This window comes from Salvia miltiorrhiza, chromosome 1, assembly GCF_028751815.1.
Source record: "Salvia miltiorrhiza cultivar Shanhuang (shh) chromosome 1, IMPLAD_Smil_shh, whole genome shotgun sequence".
Lineage (NCBI taxonomy): Eukaryota > Viridiplantae > Streptophyta > Magnoliopsida > Lamiales > Lamiaceae > Salvia > Salvia miltiorrhiza.
This window is the reverse complement of record NC_080387.1, coordinates 37577513-37601453: the sequence shown is the minus strand read 5'-3', so window position 1 is coordinate 37601453 and position 23941 is coordinate 37577513. Positions and strand designations below refer to the sequence as shown.

General features: G+C 38.2%; 3 protein-coding genes across 3 annotated transcripts; 1 reads left to right on the top strand and 2 right to left on the bottom strand.

Moving 5' to 3' along the window:
• Positions 1-4037: 4037 nt before the first annotated feature.
• LOC131023916 (chlorophyllide a oxygenase, chloroplastic) lies at positions 4038-7727 on the top strand. The gene is given in 10 exon segments (XM_057953570.1): positions 4038-4332; positions 4843-5079; positions 5437-5541; positions 5704-5973; positions 6061-6208; positions 6304-6488; positions 6580-6692; positions 6832-6982; positions 6984-7127; positions 7224-7727. Coding segments are annotated over 10 exon segments (1602 nt in total). The 5' UTR covers positions 4038-4251; the 3' UTR covers positions 7392-7727.
• A 23-nt stretch (positions 7728-7750) lies between these two features.
• On the bottom strand, positions 7751-8463 carry LOC131023926 (uncharacterized). Its single transcript, XM_057953582.1, has one exon. The coding sequence runs from the start codon at positions 8233-8235 to the stop codon at positions 7933-7935; it is 303 nt and encodes a 100-aa protein (XP_057809565.1). The 5' UTR covers positions 8236-8463; the 3' UTR covers positions 7751-7932.
• A 6968-nt stretch (positions 8464-15431) lies between these two features.
• LOC131023909 (BTB/POZ domain-containing protein At1g21780-like) lies at positions 15432-18250 on the bottom strand. The gene is made up of 4 exons (XM_057953557.1): positions 17875-18250; positions 17621-17760; positions 16565-16680; positions 15432-16298 (listed from the first exon to the last, which is right to left on the bottom strand). The coding sequence occupies exons 1-4, from the start codon at positions 17988-17990 to the stop codon at positions 15693-15695; spliced, it is 978 nt and encodes a 325-aa protein (XP_057809540.1). The 5' UTR covers positions 17991-18250; the 3' UTR covers positions 15432-15692.
• Positions 18251-23941: the final 5691 nt, after the last annotated feature.

Below are 23941 nucleotides of genomic sequence, written 5' to 3'. Positions count from 1 at the left end.
CCAACGCTCCACCGCCTGGAGCAGCGGAGGAAGTCGATCGCCGCCGCCGTCCTCCGAAGCAGCAGACCAGCCTCCACTTCGTGGTAGTGCACGAGCAAGGCGCGCGACCAAGCGGCGGAGCAGCAGACCAGCCTCCACTTCGTGGTGGACTTCCGACCTCCCCCTCCCCAGATCTCGTCGGTCTCCCACTCCCCAGACCGCAATGACCTTCGCCTCCCCCATCCCCAGATCCCGCCGACCTCCGCCGCCCCCTCCCCCTCTCACCTGACTTTCCCTCTTTCCCTTCACATCTCACCAGTTCCAATTTCTCCGAATTGAAGCGGCGAAGCGCGGGGGAATTGGTGGTGGCGATGGTGGTGGTGGCGCAGCAGGGGGCGGCGCGAATTGGTGGAGATTTGCGGATCTAGGGCACGAATTGTTGCCCTTTGTGCGCTGCCGTCTTTGCTTGCGAATGTGGTGAGAACGGTGTGGGGTGGTGCCGGCAATGGTGGCGGCATGGGCGGTGGCGGGTTGGGGACTAGGGAGGGGACAGGTCGTTGCGGTCTGGGGAGTGGGAGACCGACGAGATCTGGGGATGGGAGAGGGCCGATGGGTCTGGGAATGGGGGAAGGGGTGGCCGGCGCTGGCGTATGGTGGCGGCGAGCGGCGCCGGCGGGTGGGGGGAAAGGGGGAAGAGGTGAATAAGGTTGGGGAAGATGATGACTTGGAAATTTTCTTCTTTTTTTTTTAATTTTTTTTGCCACATGTAAAAATTATGTTTAGGTGTCAATTCCGGTTGCCATCTCATCTATTCCGGTAGCCACAGTGGCATTTCCGGCGCCGGCGTTAGAAAAAACCGATGATCGGACAAATTCGAGACAAAAACGAAAGGTTAGGTATTTAAAAGTAGAAAAATAAAAAAGGTGCAAAAATCAATTCCGTGTAAACGTTAGGAATTTACAGGCAATTATCCCTATTAATATCATGTTTAGTATAATGCATTAAAATATTTATAAAAATATACTAATTCGTTGTTTAGTATAATGTATTAAAATTATATAAAGTTATTAATGATTATAATTATAATTTATATTACGTATACCACCACCCAGAGTGGTATACAAAATTATTCAAATTTGTATAATATTTTTTGAACTTTTTATTTATAAAAAACATGTATTTTATACCAAATAAAATTTTAAAATACCATAAATATATTATATATACACTATAATCACTCGTGCCAATCGAATCTTTATAATCTCAAATTAACTTGATTAGCGTAAGGGTGATTCTATTCATAGCCTCCATTTTACTCTCTATAACCCCTTATTTATTAAATTATTAAAAATATTTATATATATAGACTATTTTACCCTTTAGCCCTATATTTTTTTCTTTTGACGTGACTTTAGCCTTCAAAATTCTGTAAATAGTTGCTCTTCAATTTTTAGACTTCTTCTTTTCTCCTTTTAGCCTATTATATCTTTTGATCGTGTTTTTCACTTTGGCTATCACTTTCATTAGAAAATGGCAAGGAATTGAAGAAGAATGTAATGGAGTGGAAGAGGAAAACGGGGGAAAGAAAAATCTATACTTAACAAATTGTATGCTCATTTCGTATCGATGAGATTTTCCCCATTAATAAAAATTGCATACAATCCTAAAACTTCTTCCCAAGATCAAAACTAAAAGGCGTGGCGATTTACTAGCCATCCAATTGCTACTGCGAATTGATTTTTCTTTTGAATTTGGATCCCACTTGCTATGATTGAGCCTCAAAGTTACATGTTATCATTAGAATGCAGTCCACATGTTTGATGAAATGCTTGAATAACCGTGCTTTTAAAAATTCTGTAGAAAAATGGCGTAAGGTTTGATCTGGGCCATTGCCAAGGATTTGACGCGGAACAGTGGACGAATTTTGTTGTTAAACTGACAGATATTGAGGAGCCTCAAGAAAAGCATACGAAAGAAAAAAAAATGGGGCTAAGGGATAAAATAGTCTATATGTAAATATTTTTAATATTTTAATAAGTAAGGGGCTATAGAGAGTAAAATGGAGGCTATGAATATGTAATTGTGGTACTTTTTTTCATTTCACTCATGCACACTTCTGACTGCTCTATATTCAAATAGGGTGGGCTATTTACAAATTTGGCCCCAGACCAAAAATAGATTGGGCCGCTTCTAACATATTAATAAAAAAATAATTATAAATTTATCATCTTACTTTGTAGTCCATAATCCCCAATTAATTACCTAATAAATTTTCCTCACACTGAAACAATCCCACAGTACCTTCTCCTCAAATTCTTGCCTACTTCTACAATTTTAACAGGAAACTATAGCTAAATACTCGTTTTGTTCATGAAAAATGGGGCAATTTTAATGAACACATGTATCAATACAATATTTGATGATATTTATATAGTGAATAAAGGATCCCACCATTAAATGAAATGGGTTATTGAGTTAAATTAAGTGTGGACGAAGAATGGTTTTTTTTTTTTTTTTTTAAGCAGCGAGTATCTGTAACTAAGGGTAAAAGATAAAGAAAAAATATAAGGTCATGTACTAAAAAGAAAAATGTCCTAATTTTTGTAGATGTCAAAATTAATAAAATTGCTCCACTTTTTATGAATAGAAAAGTATGTATTGAAAAGAAATAAAGAATTTGGTGATAATAATGCTAATAAACCATGGGTGAGTATATGAAAGCTTCACCCACTCTTGAAATCAGACATGATCTGTGACTGTGAGTATGAAGCATGAGTTCTCTGTTAAGAAATGAGGTTCTCTTATGCAATTCTCAAAAACATACATATATGTAATGTTTTGAGACACAGCTATACATACTAGTTGTATACAAAGGAATATATATGAGCATATTCCCACCAACAATTATATCAAAACACAAACACAAAAACCAATTGGTTAGTGACAGTCGAGGCTGGATAATTTATTATACAAAAAAATGCATCTTAAATTTAAAGAGAAATCATTTAAACAAAACTCCCAGAAATGAAAGACGCTGCCTGACGAGGCGCTCTGGCAGTTCCACGCGAGCTACTATAAGATAAAATCCTCATAGTTGTTTTATTATTGTTATTTTAAGAAAGGATTATATTGAATAATATGGAGACTATGAATAAAATCACCCCATAATTATTTATCCTTTTGTTGTGGGAGAATTCATTGACAACTGCTCTTATCAATAACAAATTATTTTGACATGAAAGGGCAGAACATCATATCATTATCCATTAGACAAGCTCCTTGCAATTGTTCTATAATACATTAAATAGATTTAAAAAAAATATTTAAGTTTTTTGTCACAAACTCACTATCACTCCCAAAATCACTTTTATCCTCATCTCTACAATTATTGACTTCAATTTATATATATGGGTGATGATATTAATTATTCCTTATTATTCACCTGTCTGTAAACCAAATAAGAATTGTATTTTACTCATCACATGGGTTTTTATTTCTTGTTTTTTCTATTTGCGGTTCAAACTCCACCACAGGTCAATTAAGTATGAGGTCAATTGTTCAAGTCTACCACATATCAAAGTTGAAGGACAAATAAAAAAAAAAAACTTATATCCAAGAAAAATAAAAATTAACAACATTTAAGATCATGTAAGAGCAAATTTGTTTAGACAAAAACTGGTGTGAGCTCTCCCATTTATTTATAGGCATGCCTTGGAATTGCAATTGTGATTTTTTTTAATCATAGTACAAGAAAATGATAATGTAACAATGTTAGACTCACGGGTCATATAAAACTATTTATTAGAAGCATTAAACTTTTCAATTAGGGAAAGACATGCTACTTAGTTATCCATAAACAAATCATTGAGGAAAGTAACATCAAACTAAGTAAGAGAATATGAGCAACCAGTAGGGAGGGAGAGGCCAAATAAAGCAGCAAGCAAAAAATCTAGTCATCAATCAACATGGCCACAAACAAAATATCGCATATTAGAGAAATAGAGTTCCAAAAATAAGACAGCAAATTATGAGAATCGTGTGGAGAATGAAGGTGCCACGTGTAAAACCCAAGGAACCCACATCTCCGCACGTGGCTGGCCATGGAAGGGCAGCGGAGATCGCTCTCTAGCTAACTTCTTATCAATAAAATCTCTCTCTCTCTCTCAGTAAATTAAAAAACTACAAAATTCTTATATCTCTTTCTTCTTCTTCTTGATCCGGTTGCAGATAATTATCAACATAAGACCCGACCCGGATCCGAATTGAGTAGAGATGTCCGCTGCCATTGCTACTGTTGCTGCTCTCGCTCTTCCAATCTCCTTTTCTCGCTCTTCTAAGATTAGCAGCAAAAGGGTGAGCTTTTAATGCATTTTTGTATAGTTAGTTAAGTTGGTTAACTTTCTTACAACCAAACTTGTTCTTTTTTAAAACAGATTCCTTCAAAATCTTCTTGCACAATCGTCGTGTCGTTTTATGGGTTGGTTTTGGTACTTGAATTTTTTGTTTATTTTTACATGAATTATGAGAAGAGTTTATGCAAGAACGCTCGACAATATAATGTTTGTTTCTTATTTGGGATACGATTGTGTTTCTCCATTTTTAAGAAAATCTTAGACCTTTTGAATGATAAAGACAACATTTACTCCAACATCTATATATTCATATTTCAGTCTAGTGTACTTGATCTCATTTGAGCATGCAAGTTGCATTTAATATATTTCACTTGATTATCTATCAATGCCACTCAGCTGAAATCTAGTTATGGGAAGTTTTTTCTGAAGTTCATATTGATAATTACATTAATTTAAGTGGCAATTGTGGACAAATTATGACATCCATTTATGTATAATGGGATTATCTCAGGGCATGGGAGGTGGATTTAGGGTATTTGCTATAATTGGGGAGGAAGGTGGATCGATAGAGAGAAAGAAACCTTGGAATACACTGTTTGAAGTAGAAGATCCGAGGTCTAAACTTCCCCGATACGATGGCAAGTTCTTGGATGCATATCAAGCTCTAGAGGTGGCTCGATACGATATACAATACTGCGATTGGAAGGCTCGACAAGATGTCCTCGCGATCATGCTCCTACATGAAAAGGTAACTTCCATTATAAATGTCTGTGTAAGAGTGGGTGGGTCTAAATAAAAACCTTCTTATTGTGAGAAGGGTAAGAATTCTACAATGAACCTACTGCACTGGATCTATAAGTAATTCTCTGTAGAGCTCAATGCAATTACTTATAGGCTGGCCTACATGGAAAGGTAAGTGCCATTATAAATGTTTGCTGACTGTAGAGTTCAGTGCAATTACTTATAGGCTGGCTCAATGCAGTTACTTTATAAGTTGAGTGTAGAGTTCTCACAATTCTCACAATAAAAAGGTTTTTATTTGAATCACTCCTGTCTTGTGTATTTTTATCTTGGGATGTTCCTTAACTTTGGTAGTAATCTGTAGGTTGTGGAAGTATTAAATCCTCTTGCTCGTGAGTTCAAATCGATAGGAACGCTCAAAAAGGAACTTGCAGAGCTGCAGGATGGACTAGCTCAAGCTCACAATCAGGTATTGCAATATAAGCAACACAAGAATTTCAACAACAGTGGCACATTACACTATTTCTTTGACAAAAATAGCCAAAGTTGTCAGTTAAAAAGGTCTCATATATATTGATGAAAGTTGAAGATTAGACAAAGTTCTAATATTTGAATGTGTGTGTACATATAGGTGCATATATCAGAAGCAAGGGTTTCCACTGCAGTGGACAAGCTAGCTTACATGGAAACATTGGTTAATGACAAGATATTGCAAGAAAGAAACGCACCCGAAGATGATGTTTCGCCTCCAAGTACTTCCACTGGATCTGCAGATAGCATGAAGAGCAGACAGACACGAAGAAGCCTCAATGTCTCTGGCCCCGTCCAGCCATACAGTCCCCGTCTGAAGAATTTCTGGTACCCTGTTGCCTTCTCTGCAGACCTGAAGGATGACACAATGGTATGCACACGTATATATTTGCTGAAAACTTTATCTGCATATCATGTGATTGATGTATAAAGTTTTAAGCAAGGTTTCTTCTTGCAGATCCCAATGGATTGCTTTGAGGAATCTTGGGTTCTTTTTCGAGGAAAAGATGGCAAACCTGGTTGCGTGCGGAACACTTGTGCCCACCGGGCATGCCCTCTTGACCTTGGCTCGGTTCATGAGGGCCGTATCCAGTGTCCTTATCACGGTAAGATTGATCAGGAACTTCTTGATGTTCTTAACAATGTAGTATTTGGTCCTGAAACGTTACCAGAAAATGAGCTTTATCGCAAAATGTGGCAGGATGGGAATACTCAACTGATGGGAAATGTGAGAAAATGCCATCTACTAAACTACTCAATGTGAGAATCAAGGCATTACCATGCTTTGAGCAAGAGGGAATGATATGGATTTGGCCAGGAGATGATCCTCCAACGGCAAACCTTCCGTCTCTGCTACCACCATCAGGATTTCAAATACACGCTGAGGTACTTCCTACCTGCATTTATGAAATTTTAGTCAAATAATTCGTGTAATATTGCGGTAAGATCCTTTTCCTGATATCCGTGGTAACGGCAGATTGTGATGGAACTTCCAGTTGAACATGGACTCTTGTTGGACAACCTCTTGGATCTTGCACATGCTCCTTTCACACACACTTCCACCTTTGCAAAGGGGTGGAGCGTCCCAAGGTTCGTCTCGCCACTATCTTGATCATTGCTAGGACAACATTACTCATCAAATTATAGAAATGATGACAAGTAGTTCATGAAATAGTTGGGCCAAATGAAAATGAACAGGCACTTTCTGATCTTTTACTGCCAATAACAGCATGGTGAAGTTCTTGACACCTGCAAGTGGTCTACAAGGTTACTGGGATCCTTACCCAATAGACATGGAGTTCCGGCCACCTTGTATGGTTCTGTCCACCATCGGGATCTCAAAGCCCGGTAAGCTAGAAGGTCAGAGCACGAGAGAGTGTTTCGACACATCTACATCAACTTCATGTCTGCTTACCTTCATCAAGACAGAAAACCAGATTATTGTACAGGATGTCACTCGACTTTGCTCCAATATTGAAGTACGTTCCTTTTATGCAATACGTGTGGAGACATTTCGCTGAACAGGTACAGGCTCAAAACTTATTAGCTACAACCTGCATTCTTGAACAAGACACGAAAATGGCTTAACGGATCATCATGATTTCATCTCTATGCACACAGGTTTTGAATGAGGATCTACGGCTTGTACTCGGCCAACAAGATCGGATGCTCAATGGAGCAAATATATGGAATCTACCAGTTTCATATGATAAACTCGGAGTAAGATACAGGTTATGGAGAAATTCAGTCGAGCAAGGATACGAGCAAGAACCCTTCAGCAAATCATAACACAAAGTTCACCACAGTTTTGATATAATTCCATTACCCTGCTGCTCTAGCAAATCAAATTATCAGATTTTAGCTGCAATGAATTGTTTGATTTTGATCATCCAAGAAATTCTGCCAATTGGAGTAGTTCAAGAGCAAAAATTAACAGCCAAAATAGTCTCAGCTCATATTTTGTACAGCTCACTACAGCAAACCTTCCCCCTCCCCTATCCTGTACTTCAACCCCTCAAAAGCAAGCAACAGAGAGATCAAAATTGTGATGGCTGTAACAAGTGCCAATGGCAATTCATCTACTTTTATTTTTGAAGATAAGAATAAGATGTATACTTCCTTCAATCTATTGGCTCCTCTCAAGGCAATTTGAATGAACTAAAATATAAACAAAACAAAATCAAGGAAAGAACAAATACAAATCAATATCTCCTCAATTTGACTCTTCACTGCAAAAGCATAGGACTCCTCGTACAAACTACTGAGCTGATAAAACCCTAATTTCACAATCTATACAAAATTATTGAGCTAATAAGAACCATAATTCCCTCTAAAGCCCCGAGCCACAGTAGGGGCAGAACCTGAACGAGGCATCGACGTGACGAGAGCAGAAATGGCACCTCAGAGCCGCCTCCACGGCTTCCTTCTCCGGGGGGAAGAAGAGGTTGCAGTCCTTGCAGTGCATGAGCGGCTCCTTCCCCGGCCAGCGCCACACCGGCACGAAGAAGGCCTTCAGCACTTTCTCGTACTCCACGAGATCCGCCGGCGATCCGCACGATATGCAGCGACCGACGCCGCTCTTCAGTACCTGCTTCGCCTGCTGCCCCAACTCTCCCACGAAAAAGAAAAACATTTTTCTTTGTCTTACAACGATTTTCGTGATCGAATTGCTGTTTTTTTGTTTTTCAATTTCTTTATGGTGGATCAGAAAAGCAGTGGTGGAGTGTTCTAGTTACATTCGACATGGATGCCTCTAGACGTATCACTAAATAGATTTTCCCTTTTTTTTTTTCATTTCCGAAACCAAACGGAAAAAGTAATACGGAGTATTTTTAAAAATAATTCCCTCTCTCTGTTTTTAACTAGCCCATGTTCTTTTTTGCCAAAATTTATTTACACAAATAGTTCGTAAAATGTTATTAATGTGTTTGGTACATAAGTTGAAATAAGGGATGATAAATAAAACTAGGGCTATAATCGAACCGAGCCGAACCAAATAGCGGTGTGCTCAAGTTTGATTTGTTTAGTATCAAAACAAATCTCAAACTTTATTTACCGAATACTTTGAGGCTCACGAGCCTAATCGAGCCTATATGAACTTTCTAAATTTATATTTATATTCAAAATATTGATTATTTTATTTTAAAAATAAATTATTTTATTCAAAATAGTAAATATATTAATTATTTTCTTATAACAAATAAAATTAATTAGAGATTTAATACAATTATTATTATTTTTAGTAGATAAATATAAGTTGTATCTACTAATAATTTATATTTTTCAAAATGAATCACTTGACGAATATGTTCATAAGCTAACGAGCCGAATACTACTAAACTCAAGTTTCGTTTGTTTATTTATCGAGCTTCTCTAAACGAACTTGAACGAGTTTTTTTTTAACCGAGCACGGAATAGTTCGCGAGCGATTGAGTTTGTTTACAGCCCTAAATAAAACCTAGATAAATAATAGGGTTAGGGGTCATTTGATAGGGTATATTGAATGAGACAACTTGTATTTCTCACCTTAACCCTCCGTAGGCATTGTAAATAATAATACAGGCCCGCATCAAAATCGAAGCCTGCAGCAAAATCACTATAAGGCCGAGAAAGTACAACCAATGCTCACCCCCAGTTGAGTAATATCGATTTGCACAATGAAGTGAGATTAGATTTGAACTTTATATTTTTATCCCTGAAACTGCAACCAATGCTCACCCCCAGCTGCTTCTATGTTGATGCCCCATTTCCCTCTTTTAAACCCCCAGTTTCACACTCGGACCGCTAAAACCACTCTAAGAAGCATCATTTGTTCACGCGCCGCCGCTCGAATGGAGTTGTCGGCCGCCACCAACGCAACGGCGGACTCTGCCGCCGCCGCCCCAGGACACGGTGGTGGTGCAATACGTTGTGCTGCGGAGGGACCTAATCGACACCTGGCCGCTGGGGAGCGTGGTAACACAGGGCTGCCATGCCTCCGTCGATTTGGACTCACAAGGACGATCCCTACACACTCTCCTTCTGTTCTCCTCCAAATCTTGATTCTATGGACAAGGTTTGTAATTTCGAATCCAATTGTTTCTTTGTTTTTGTTCGAGATTGATGACGATGCTAATGATTCGGTACATTGGTTGATTTTTGTCCTATGCCAGATGAAAGGATAATTCCTTCTATTTTTCAGAAGATTCACGACGAATATGAGTTGCTAGCTTGCTTAGTTTGCTGTTTTTGGTAGAGTTACAATTTACTTCAATATCGATTTGCAAAGGGCTACTTTTGAAATTTTCATGTTCAAGTGCAAAGTGCTGAGGTATTTTCAACTGATAATCAACATCTTATTCGTTCTCATCAAACATCTGTAAATAATAGATCTATTTTTGTGGAGGGTATCAAACATAAAAAATGAGTTATACTGACATTAGTTAATAGCTATCAAACAATGTTGTTAGTTAATTAAACTCACTAAAAACTGGATTATAAATCCAGATATAATTAATATTCCCTCCATCCGCCAAGATTATGGCAATTTGCTTGGGCACGGGATTTAATGGTGATGATTTTGATGTAATGGAGAAAGGGTCCCACCACTTTATGAGATGAGTAATTGAGATTGAATTTTGAGTGGTTTTTTTGTAAATAAAGAGTGTTAGTAAGGATAAAATATTAAAGAGGATGGTGGGACTATTGCCATAAAAGAAAAGTGACATAATCTTGGCGGACGCCCGATATAGTAATTGTGACATAATCTTGGCGGACGGAGGGAGTATTTACATTTCTATACAACTCAGAGCATCAACAATGCTTGTTGCTTAGAGGGGTATCTTAGGAGTGGGCCCCCACCTAAGACACACCCCTCTCCAATGCATTGTGTCTTAGGTGGGTGCTTAGATCCTCATTTTCACAAAATTCATATTTCCACACTTTTATTTTTAAAATTCATATTTTATTAAAATTAAAATTCTACATTACAATAATTTAAAGACATAATTTAAATACAATAATAATAATAAAAAATTACAATAATTTTCTAGGACTCAATCGGACCAAAACGAGACCAAATGTGTATCAAACGGTCATATTTAAAAAATATATATACTAATAAATAGGAATTTCGATAATTATCATAAATTTCGATAAAAAAAATTATAATAAAATAAAATTACAATAATTATCAAACGAAAAAAAATAGGAATTTTGATTTTTTTTTTTTAAAAAGGCGCGTCAGCGGACGCGCCAAACACGCCTCGCCTTCGCCTCGGATCTCTGCTTCGCCTCGGCCTCGGAACTGGCTGGGTCTCCAGCGCGGGCAGCACTCCAGCGCACCGGATTGACGCGAGCTTCACCTCAAGCGCTGGAGTTGCTCTCAATCAAACAGGCCGTTAATGGTAAAGAATAATCATTCTCAAAGATAAAAATAAAAAAAATACCCACACAAACTAAAACATATAAATAATAGTAGCACCTATTTTTTGAAAAACTTGACACTTATACCCTTACAGAAAAAAGAATTCTCAAACAAGCATCCTTTCCCTCCCCCAAATCGCAACCCCTTTCTCTTCTCTCTCTCTCTCTCTCTCTCTTTCTCTCTCTCCTCTCCACTGATTCCCCCCTCCGCCCAGCTGCACCGCGCTTCAGTCGCACCTCCCGTCTCTGCAAATTGAAAATCAAAAACAAAATAAAACTTCACAAAATATTTATCTTCAAAACCTAGAAAGCTTCTTCTTCAATATTGGGTTTCTTCGATTTGGTTTGAAAGGTATATTGAGGTCTTCTATACAGTAGTTATTGTTATTAAAACAATTTTTATGGTTTATAAAAAATATTTTTGAATTGCAGTTGATATGTTTCGAAGATTCGTGTGTTTGTTCTACATTGCTCGAATCGCAAACTTCGCTCGGTATGCTCGACAAGTCAAGCATGTCGAGCATAGGTGGGATATGGACAAATACTCGACATGTTCAACCACTTGGAGTCGAGCATGTCAAGCATTAAGCATTTAAAATTGTTGCTCGACATGCTTGACTTATCGAGCATGCCGAGCAACGTTTGTAAGTCGAGCGATCTAGGACAACGACAATTGATCGCAAGTCATACATGTCAAGCAAAGTTTGCAAGTCGAGCGATATAGAATAACAACAGTTGCTCGACAAGCTCGAATCTGTGTGTGTGTGTGTGTGTGTGTGTATGTGTATGTGTGTCCAGATATGTCGGCTCCCCCTCCACCTCGCCTCTGCTATGGCTCGCCTCACCTCACCTCACCACGCTGCTCTTCCGCCTTACCTCACTGCGCTGCTCCTTCGCCTCTGTTTCGCCTGAAATTTGAATTAGATTCAGTGCTCGACGACACACAATGCTCAATGCTCGAGGTGTTGAGCAATAGTTCAAATGGATATAATTTATTGTTTTGTAAATGGTGGGTATTTTTTAGGTTTTATCTTTCAAAAATTGTATATCTCATTTTGCTCCTAAATAATACTCCATTCGTCCACAAAAAATAGTCCATTTCTATTTTTAAAAATTATCAATCACATGGTGGACCATATTCTCCACTCACAATACAATTAATTATCATTATAAATACTACTTCTTTTCAAGTGGGACCCTTTCTCCACTCACAATACAATAACTATTTTTATTAAAACTCGAGTGGTCCCTTAATAAGACTATTTTTTGTGGACGGATGGAGTATAGATTAGGTGAGATTGTTAATATTTCATAGGTGTTTGATAAATAAGATATAAATACTAAGATAACTAATATTATTACTTGGTACAAAAGATACAACTATTGATGGATGAGAAAAAGAGGGATAACAAAAATTTATGCCTTTAAATGTCTCATTTTTTTTCCCACATTTTACACAAAAGAGAAATTCATAATTTTCCTTCCTTATTTTCACTTCAAGGAGAGATAATATTATCCACTACTAAGGTGATGGCTGGTATGTAGGAATTGAATTAGAAGGGAATGGAATGGATTTTGGAATGGAATGAAATATAGGATTCCTATGGTTGGTATTTACAAGGAATGAATGGATATGAATGAAATAAAATTAACACAATAAGAATAATAATAATAATAATAATTAATAACAATAAATGAAAGTAATAATAATATTAATAATAATAATAATATTATTATTATTATTATTATTATTATTATTACTCCATCCGTCCATGAAAAAGAGTCATACTTACCCCATTTTTTTGTCCATGAAAAAAAGTCTCATTTAACTTTTTGAACCATCACATCATACATTTTCTCTTACATTTAACTATAAATTGTACTTTTATTCCACTTTTTAACTAAAAATATAATTTTATTCTACCTTTTTGTACTAATAATACCCCTACAAATTATACATTTATCTCACTTATACCTACTTTAACAACTTTCTTAAAACCCGAGCCGAACCCCAAATGGGACTCTTTTTCATGGACGGAGGGTATTATATATCATTGTTTTACTATTATTATCATTTATTATTTTACTATTAATTAATTTATTTTTTATTATTATTAAAATTATTTTATTATTTTACTAATATTATTTATTTATTGTTATTATTAAAATTGTTTTATTATTTATTATATTAATAATATTAAATTATTTTGATATTATTTTTTATTATTATTACTATTAATATTATTTATTTATTTTTATTATTTATTATTATTAATTTTATTATATTATATTATTATTATTTATTATATTAATAATATTAATTTACTTTACTATTATTTATTATTATTATTATTATTTAATTAAAAACTAAATTTTTATTATAGAGTAAACTCATATCCGTGAGAATACATAATACCATGAGGGAGGAGAGGAATGACTAATTCCGTATGCATGGGAATAGGCATTCCATCAGGAATGACGATTCCCATTACAAAAATCGTACCAGCAATCATCATTCCATTCCTGCATACCAGCAATGCCCTAATAAGTTAGGAGTTCGAGTCACCTAGAGAACTAGAATGCGAGTGTCTTTTATTTTAATTTTTTTGACAAAAAAAATACTCTACCATGCTTAATTTGTGCCAACATGGCAACGGCCAATTGTCTATAGTTGGCTCTCAACTCCTTTTTCTTTCCAAGAAGCAGGCAGTGCCACCGCCCTTAAGCTCCTACCACTCAACCTTACATGACATATACAACTAAACTACAATACTTGTATTAAGAGCATCCGCATTGGGGGTTCCTTGATAGCCTACTTGATAGTGTTTGTGTTATTGAGTAGGTAGTGCTGCATTGGGGTTCCTTGATAGCCTACTTGATAATATTAGTTTTGATTTTATGTTTTTCATTTAAATTTTATTGCATAATTTAAATAGCATATTTTTGTAATAGTTAAATACTGGATTAAACATAAATTTAAAATTACTTAAAACATTAAAAAAAATACATAAAAATTTAAAAACACCTAAAAAAATACATAAAAATTTAAAACACCTAAAACATCATTAAAATCACATTCCTTGATAGCCTAGGATAGACCACGACGCCTGAGCACGTCGGCGACCATGGACGCGTGCAATGCACGTTGTGCGTCCGTCATGTGCGTCGTATCCGTGTTCAGGAGCTGCATATCGAGCTCCCTCTCCCGGATATCGTTCCTCCGCTGGTACTGGGCGGTGAATGCCCTTATCTGCTTGTCGGTCCTCTCCAACCTCTCCACTATTTCTGGTGGAGGATCCGAGCTCGTATGCGACGCAGCTGCCTTCCCTTTCCCTTTCGCCACCGCCTTGGCCGCCGCCTTCGCCGCCTTGTTGCCAATGGGCCGGGCAGAAGAGATCTCCTCGCCCGACGCCGAGGTGGTGAAGCCGCCCTCTTCCGTAGTCTTTGTCCTCTTGGAGGCATGCACGTCTCCAAGGAGGTACATCGACTTGAACTTGGGATTGTTCCGGAGAACTCTCCACGCGTTCCAGAAATTGAAGGAGGCCCTGTGTGGGCTTCGAGCGTTGAAGAGGGTTTGGGCCTTTTCACGAATCATATCATCCGAGTGACCGGACGGCCAATTGTTGCGCGTCTCCATCCGCGCTCACCCGGGACCAGTGGCCTTGAAGTTGCTTGATCTTAAGGTCGACGCCGAGGATGGGGTTCACACGTTCGCGGATCCGGCCCCAGTATGCCTCTCCCTTCTGATCCGTCCCACGGATCGAGTCGTTGGTCTCCTCCGCCCAAATTTGGACGATGAGATCCGTATGCTCGGGAGCATACGTATGACAGTACCTAGCGGCCTTGTCGTGCTTGATTTTGGTGGCCATTTCCTTCCTCCGGCCGCCTTTCTTTGGTGGGGAGACACTCTGCTGAGCACTGACCGGTTCCTCCTCGGGCGGGCTCTCCTCCAAGTTGATTCCTCCCATATCAGGATGATAATCGGAGGAGAGATCGGGGCACCAATTTGGATCGTAGAAAGGGTTGTGTGGATCCATGACGGAGAAAATTGTAGGAGAAGAAGAGGTGTGAAGAGAAGAAAATTGGAGAAGAAGAGGTGTGAAGATTGTGGGGAGAAGGTGGGGTGTTTTAAAGAAGAGAAGAAGGAAAAAAAAAAATGAAAACGGTCGGTCAAAGGTGCGGAAACCGAGGAGCTACAGTCAAAATTCGAATAAAATTCGAATTTTCGAATTTTTCCTTTTTTTTTTTTTTAAATTGGGCGCGTGCATTGCACGCGCCATCTCCTCCGCCCTTCGAGCATACTCGATAACTCGAGGAGTCCTCGAGGAGCTCCACGCCGCAACGCCCTCCTCGACGCCCAGTGGCTCCTCGAGGAGCCACTCGAGTACCCGCGTTGCGGGTGCTCTAAGAAACGAGAACCATCCCTAATCAATATAACTGACTCAAGAAATTATTTAAGAAAAAGATACAATTCTAGAAATTCAAGCGCACGAGCATCCTCTATTTATGATACAAGCTGCTACAACCTAAGCCAATATAATAATTGGCCTAAGCTACACAGAATAAGAATTTTATTTTCTTACATGGCACAACGATTATTTATAGATGCACAAACTAAGATTTTGCAAAATGATGTAATAACAAATCTAATAGATGTAATAACTCCGTGATAAGAAGCCCTGCTGCTTAAGCTGGTTTCCAAACTGCAAGCAGCTCTTGGAACATCTCCACCACAAGCTCCCTATCAGCCTTCCTGAAGAAATCATTCATCTCTTCCCTAACGTCGTAGATCTTCCCAAAATCGAGTAAATACGTGAGGCACCCCTTCTTCAATTTGTCGAGCTGGTAGAGCCACGCCTCCTGCAGCCTCTCGAGGACGTTCCCCATGTTGATGTCCTCGAGGAGGCTCTCCTCGCATGAGTCCTTCAGGTCCACGATGTCATACTTGTTGGCCGCACCCAGCAGCGCCAGGCGATGCTTCCAGAAGTCATCCTGGTTTATAGTTCCGTATATGTAGCTGAGGAGGGCGGTGCACGACTCAGAGGACATATCTTCAATGTCAATTGTTGATGACTCCTTCTCCTTGAGGTCGTGCAGGAACATGCTGTGGAAGACAGGGGAGCTCGCGGAGAGTATCGCTCTGTGAGCGTGTAGCTTCCCGTCTGCCGTGTTGATGGTGATGTCAGTGAGGAGGGATTCGTCGAGCATGCGGGAGAGGGATTTGAGAGTGCTCTGGGTTGCCAGGTTCCGCGTCGTGTCTTCACTAGGCCATATGGAACTGCCGTCTCCACCCTGAGATTTAGCAGCAAATGAAGAATGGAAGTTTAGAGTAAATAATCATCAACTTATAGAATTCAGAAAAAACCGAACCCAACACATTTAGGTTAATACGAGTCGGATCATTTGGTTTTCGGGTAAGCCAAAAATCTTAAATATCTGCACAAGTATCTTCTAGTCAATTTATTCTTCACTAGTCAATGTTCCAACGAAGCAGAAAATTTGACCATTGTGCTTTTTAAGCAACATATTCTGATATAAAACATACTAATAAATCTCACATTCAGCGGGCTGATCTTAAGGTCCAAAAACTCGAGATCAATGACAAAGCGACCTTGGATGTTCATATCAATGAGGCATATAAAATCATCACTTGTGCGCAGTACTTTCTCATGAACTGCACATAAAAGCAACAACATCAACCAAACTGCATTCCAATACAAGCATACAATCCAACTGATTAATACATCGAAATTTACAGGCTAGAAATGAGCTGCAATCACTCCCAAATTTGGATGCAGCTACTTATGAGAATGCTCCAAGATGATGCAGAAGCATATTGCAATTGCAGTTTATAAGGCGAAGCTGCCTAAAACTCATATTAGTTGTTTAGTTGTGAAGGTAAACATTAAAAGAAAAGGGATAACAAGGACAAAATACATGTGTAAATAAGATAAACTAATCCAGTTTGCCTCACTCAAAAACAAAGATACCAACACATTCCATCACATTTTCATAATTATTTCCTTACAATAATTGAACAAAACTGAGAGTTTGCATCTAATTGGTCATCTCCACGGTTCCCTTTTCCATCAATGTTCTAGAACCAAAACAAGTCGAAACTTCTGAGGCAGTTTTGAGATAAAAGAATCGATCAACGGTGTGAGATCCACTACAAATCCTCTCAACTCACTGATGAGGTTGAATAACTTTTGAATGAATTTGATTTTAAATCCTTCCCACAAATCCAAAATCACAGTAGAAAAAATTAGAACAAATAAATATTCGAGGATGATCCTTCACTATTAGCATAGATAGCACCTTCAAAAATTCAGTAAAATACACTGACTATCAACGTTTTCCAGGTTGAGCTACCAATGTACAATATTTTCACAAAGTAGAACCAATATATATTCATAGAGGATTCTTCATTATTAGCATAGCATCTTCAAAAATCCAATAGAATCTATCAACGACTTCCGATTCGAGCTACCAACAATAACCCCAAATCAAACATGAATTTATATGCATATAAAAAACAACACATCTTAATTGGGAAACACAGAACTCAAATCACAACCTAAAAACACAGGAATCAAAAATAAAATACTCCATACTGGGAGAGATATAAGTTCTACGGCCGGCGTTGGTGACGCGGACGACGAACCGGGCAAGCGGCGGCTGGTCCTTGGCAACCCGGGACGGTTCGGGGAAGAGCCGGACGTAGATTGCCCGGCTCTTCTCCACTGATAAATGCCTGAAGATTTTGAATAAAGTATATTACATATATCGCCATTAATGCACAAGAGGTGTAGATATGCAGCAGCTGAAGCAGTAGAGACACAATTAAGCTAACAGATGGCGCGCGTACCAGTTCCAAATACCGATCTTAAAGGGGTCGGATCTTCTGTACGGAACGGTAGGCCCGAAGCTCTCGATTTTCCACTGCGCGTGTCGTGCTATAGTCTCCACCTTCGTATCCACCATTTGAGATATAGGGATTTTGACTTTGTGTAGAATCGAGATCGTATTTTTGTGCTCAATGTCTGTAGCTTTCTTTCTCCTATGTCGTATGTTGCTGCCGATTGGGGATTCTTTTCTGTTTGACTTTGACACTGTGCGGCCGTACCCGTCGTAAGTAATTAGGTAAATAAATTAAAGGAATAATGGCATGTAAAATTAGGGATATCCATCCTGCCCCAAATTTGTGGAGTAGTATCAAGTTAAGCCTAAAAATTTTCAACCAAATAAAATTACACTTTGAATAGCCCTTAATTGAATAGTTTGACCATTAACACGATTGGCTCGACAATTCGAGAGGATTAGGCCTACAAATTTTTAACCGGATAAAATTACAATTTGATTAAACCGTAACTGAATAGTCTAACTCCCTAATACAGTTGGCTCGAAAATAGCCCGAACTCCATAGGGTTGACCCGAAATAATTTGTTCGCTTGATTATATGAATTTTTTTCGTTATTTGATTTTTAATTTCATTACTTTGCTTCTGAAAATAAGTATAAGATTTTAATTTTTTTTTAATCGTGAAATGTATTTTGATTCAATACTAAAAAATTATACTCTTCATTTTACTTCTCGGTGTTTTTTAATCAAATACTTAACATAAAATATTTAGATAAAAAAAGATTATAAAATTATAATCAATTGACAAAAATGTGTGCATTTAAGAGTTGTATATCAATTAATCTCTTCGTTCACATAAAATAGTCTCTTTTGTCATTTTGGGACGTCAACAAAAATTAGTCCATTACCATTTTTGTAAATTTTCTCACATGTTGAATAATTTTATGCATTCACAATACAAATAATTATGATTATTAACACTACTTTTTAAGTTAGACCATTTTTTCACTTACAATACACTCATCATTTTTATTAAAACTCGTGTCATCCCATTTTAGGACTATTGTTTTGTAGACGGAGAGAGTATTATGTAAGTCGATGTTGAAATGTCACTTATTTATGTATGTTGTACAAATATAATATTCTCAAGAGAAATATACTCCCTCCGTCCCATAACAAGTGTCCTAATTTGTTTCGGCACGTGAAGCCCACTTTTATTTTGTGAGAAGATAAGATAAAAAGTGGTGGAGCTCACTTTCTTATTTTAGAAAGAGAACACTTGTTGTGGGACAACTCAAAAAGAAAAGTAGGACACTTGTTATAGGACGGAGGGAGTATCACTTTTTTTTTTAATAAATTTTTTAGCCTGACTAGCACGAAACATGAACGTTTAGGATTAAGGTTAAAAAATTTTAATCCGAAGAATTTTCAACCCGATTAGCCCGTACCCAAATAACCCGGCAACCCGATAGGGCTGGTCTGAAATTTGGTGGGTTGGTCCGATTGACATCCTTATGTAAAATCACGAACTTTAGATAAACTCGTGTCAAATCATCAATTAAACTTTAGCTCGAGCTAGGGTTCCTGGCAGGTTTTACTCGAGCTAGGGTTCCTCGCAAAACCCGACAACCCAATAGGGCTAACCCAAAATTCGGTGGATTGGTACGATTGACATCCCTATGTAAAACCACGAACTTTAGATAAACTCGTGTCAGATATAATCAAACGGAGTTTTGCTCGAGCTAGGGTTCCTGGCTGAAGTCGTCCATGTAAAACGAAGAGATCAGCGAGTTGTTGTTGCTGCTTCGATATTATTTTGAGTTGGTAGAGTATTTTTCGTGGAGTTGCCAAATCATACATTGTCTTTACGTGTGTTCTTGTTAATCATTTTTTCATTGAGTTCTGTATTCGATTGTTTCACTAATTAATTGGTGTAATCATTGTGAGGGATTAGGTGGTGAAAGCACTGAGTTGACGCCTCGGGAGTGAATCGTTGTCTTGCTTCAAATTGTCCACCGTTTATAAGGTTTTGATAAGATATAATGGCTTAGTATGATTGAGTCTTATTATGTAGGTCCATTTGTATCTTAACTTCAGATAGTGAATCGTTTTACCTAGATGATGCCCCCAGATGTAGGTGTTTTATTACCAAACTGGGTAATCATTCTTGGCATACCATTCTTTACTGTTTTGCTACATTATGTGATATTGTACGTACTTACTTTATCTGTTGTAAGATTATATGAGTTTGGATAAGTGACAATTTCAATTGGTATAAGAGCGGGTCACCCAAATTATAGGTCTTGATCATGTCTTTATATCGCTTATCTTGTTGTTGTTTCAATGTGCTCGGTGGTTTCTCACAAAGAAGGTGGTTATGTCACAAGACCATCGTTATTTGATGGCACCAATTTTGCTTACTAGAGGATGCATATGACTTCGTTCACCATATTTATAAATGAAAAGGCATGGACTGTTATTGAAGTGGGATGGTTTGTTCTTAAAGATACTGAAGGAGATGATAAGCCCATAAACAAGTGGAAGAGTGAAGAGCTTATTGCTTCAAACGCCAATCAGAAAGCGCTCAACTCTATTAAAACTACTGTATCTATGGATGTTTTCACTCTTATATCAATGTGCACTACTACAAAAGAAGCATGTGCCGTGCTTCAGAATGCTTACGAAATAAATTATAAGGCGAAAAAACAACGTCTCCAGCAACTAACCACCAGGTTTGAGCAATTAAAGATGGAGGGCAGTGAAACGATCAGTATGTTCCATTCAAAATTATTGGTGATTGCAAATGAGAGTTTCTCATTGGGAAAGAAAATGTCTTAAGAAAAACTTGTTCGCAAAGTGATGCGATCTTTGCTAGAAATATTTCATTACAAAGTTACAGCTATTGATGAAGCCATGAAACTTGAAGAACTTATGTGTTTGTTGAGAACGTTTTAAATGAATTTTAGAACTGACAAGTCAGATAAGAGAAAAAAACATTACTTTTATCGTTGATTTTGAGAGCAAGAAAACTGACACAGTTTTCATTGATCAAAATGAGTTAGTTGGATCTTTTAAATTATTCACCAAGAACTTTGGAAAGGTATTCAATTGATTCAAAAAGAAGAGTGATTCCTAAAAAGTCCTTAAAAACTCAAAGTATCAGATCTCATCTCTAGGACAGAATGAGTAGACTTTGTCCTTGAAATCAGATATTCTATGTTGTGAGTGTCATTGATTTGGACACATTCAATTTGAATGCACCAACACGATGAAGAAATCACAGAAACATAATAAGCTTTATAATGTTTCTCATAGTGATGAAGAGATGAACGACAGTGGAAGTGAATATGAAGAAGAACATGTATCTCCCACTGTTCAACAACAAAGCTCTATGAAAGAACTAGTATCTGCAGATGACCATCTGAAGAAAGGTACGAGAAATGATACAGAAGCTGATGTATTAGCTCTCATAGCAATAAAAGAGTATGTTCAGGCACATGCCTTATATGACGACTCACTAGAGAAAGTGATACAGATGAGCTGGATGATGAGTATCTTGCCAAAAACTATGAACTCATGCATCAAAAGTGTGTTGATGTCTTAGAAGTCAATAGATCATTATCCACACAACTATCTAGAGAAAGGGATGAACTTGAACTTCTGGCTGAGAATCTGCAAAAGGATATTGTTATTCATCAACAAGTTATGAAATTGAAGATAGGATAACTTGAGCATCATCAAAAAGTTGTGAAGATGATAAACATTGGTATTGAAAAGCATGAGAAATTCTTGAAAACGGTAAGAATTTAGAAAGCAAAGTTGGCACTGGATATCAAAATTAGAAGTGGATTCCCAAAGATCAGATTCCTAAAGTCAGTGACTTTCATGCTCAAGAATCAGATAAGAAGGCTGCTCCAAAACATCTCGAACCTATTTATTACAAAAACTTCCTGCCTAGAAGAAATAATCAGAAAAAGTTTGTGCCTATATGCCACTATTGTCAGAGGCGCGGTCACATTAGACCACAATACATATTTCTTATTGCTGACAAAAAGGCTAATTCAAGAAACTATCGTAAGCCCTCATACAGAAATCACAGAAGTTAGGTTGTACATATTTCTCTTTGGTCAGGCGTTCAAGACATTTGGTATCTTGATAGTGGGTGTTCAAGGCACATGATAGAAAATATGAAGTTTCTAAAGAATATTCAAACTATCACAGATGAAGAAGTTACATTTGAAGATGAACTACAAGCTAAAGTCATTAGTACAAGCACACTGGATGTACCAGGTTTCATAAACTTGAAAATGTTGGGCTTGTGGATGGTCTCAATGCCATCTTATCACTATCAAAAAACTTTGTGACAACAAGATGGATGTCCGATTTGATAAGAATCAATGCTTGGTTAAAGACGGGAAAATGACTTCATTTTAATGATAACTACTTTGTTATTATTCATAACAATACTTGTCTCAGGGTTAATAACAAACTATTCATTTACTTGTTGACTTAATAAATAAATAAATATATTAAAAGTTCATGTATAATAATAAATTTTATTTATATTAATATTTTAGGACTTCGTGATTTTGAAAATTTTTGGGAGGGCGATGGCGCACCCTCTCTCTCGCGACTCTCATCTTGGCAATGACTCATCTCGGCAGTTCTAGGGTCCCAAGCCGCCACATCCCGCCGGCTGGCTTTTCTCCGGCCCGATGACATGCTTCTATCTCCTCGTGATTTCTTTGATGAATTCCCTCCACTGTCCTCTCACGCTCGAGGGACTGTTTATGCGTCTATCCCCTCTGGCGCCTCACTGCGCCTCACTATCTTCATATGTTGCGGCCTCAGATCTTGATTTGATTTTTTTCCAGAAGCCTATCCACTTTTCCCGAAGCCGCCCTTGGATTCTAGGGTTTCTGATCAGCCCTTGGATTCTAGGGTTCCTAAGCAGCCGATTGTTCCTGTCATTGTCGGAGCCTTTTCCGATGACTTGCACCAGCCGAACACTGATCAAAGGGCTCGAGTGAATGCACCGTTCACTATTCCCAACCCTACTCCCCCTCATGATCGTGTCACTTACGCCTCTACTCTTACGAAGAATACGGCTCAGCCTACCGATTTTCTTGCCCATGATTTCACTGTGCTGAAACCATCGATCGTTGAAGATAAACCTTGCCTGATTATCTCGCCCAATTTCATAAGCGTCAAGTTCGGAAATTTGAATATGCCTTGCACGGACGACTCTTTTTGCACAAGGTGATAACCCTAGGTACGCCGAGGATTTACGTGAGGAGCTTACTATTTTATGGAAGATTTCTGAGCCATGGCATATCGCCCCTCTCAGAAGGCGATACTTCACGCTGCATTTCTCTGCTGCTGCGGACTCTGCAGCGGCCCTCGCCAAAACCTCTTGGCGCCTTCGATCCGGCTACCTTCGTCTCCAGCAGTGGGTCCCCTTTTTTGATCCGTATAAAGCCTCTTCCACTTTAGCCCAAGTCTAGATTCGTATTTTTCATCTTCCTCATGAACTATGGCACCTGGAGGTAATTTCTGGTATTGCCCATCACGTGGGAACCCTGATCAAGGTTGATGGCCAATCTACTTCCACGTTTGTCAAATATTTTGCTTGTGTCCTCATTAAGATGGATGTTACAGACTTCTTCCCCAAATCCTTGGATATTCGGTGCGGTGATCGCTCTTTCGTTGTGGAATTCGGGTACAAAAATCTTCTGTATTATTGCAATTTTTGTCTTGTTATTGGTCATTCTACTCACGAGTGTAGGAGAGCTGCTGATTCGGAGAACCCCCCCTCCTGCTACTACCGACGAGGGGTTTGTGAAAGCCAAAAGCTGGCGTAAGAATAAAAAACTGGGCTGGCGTCGCGTGGCTCATAATCCCACGCTAACTGGAAATGTTCCAAACATTAACAAGCCACCCCAGTCTAGGTCCCGCTTATTGCCCAACTCCGGAGATTCTACACTGGAGTTTGATGTTCCGTAGGAGCCTAATACCTCTTCTACGGTGCCAGGTGTTAGGACGGATACTAAGAAAAGTAGTTTTTCCTTTGCGGA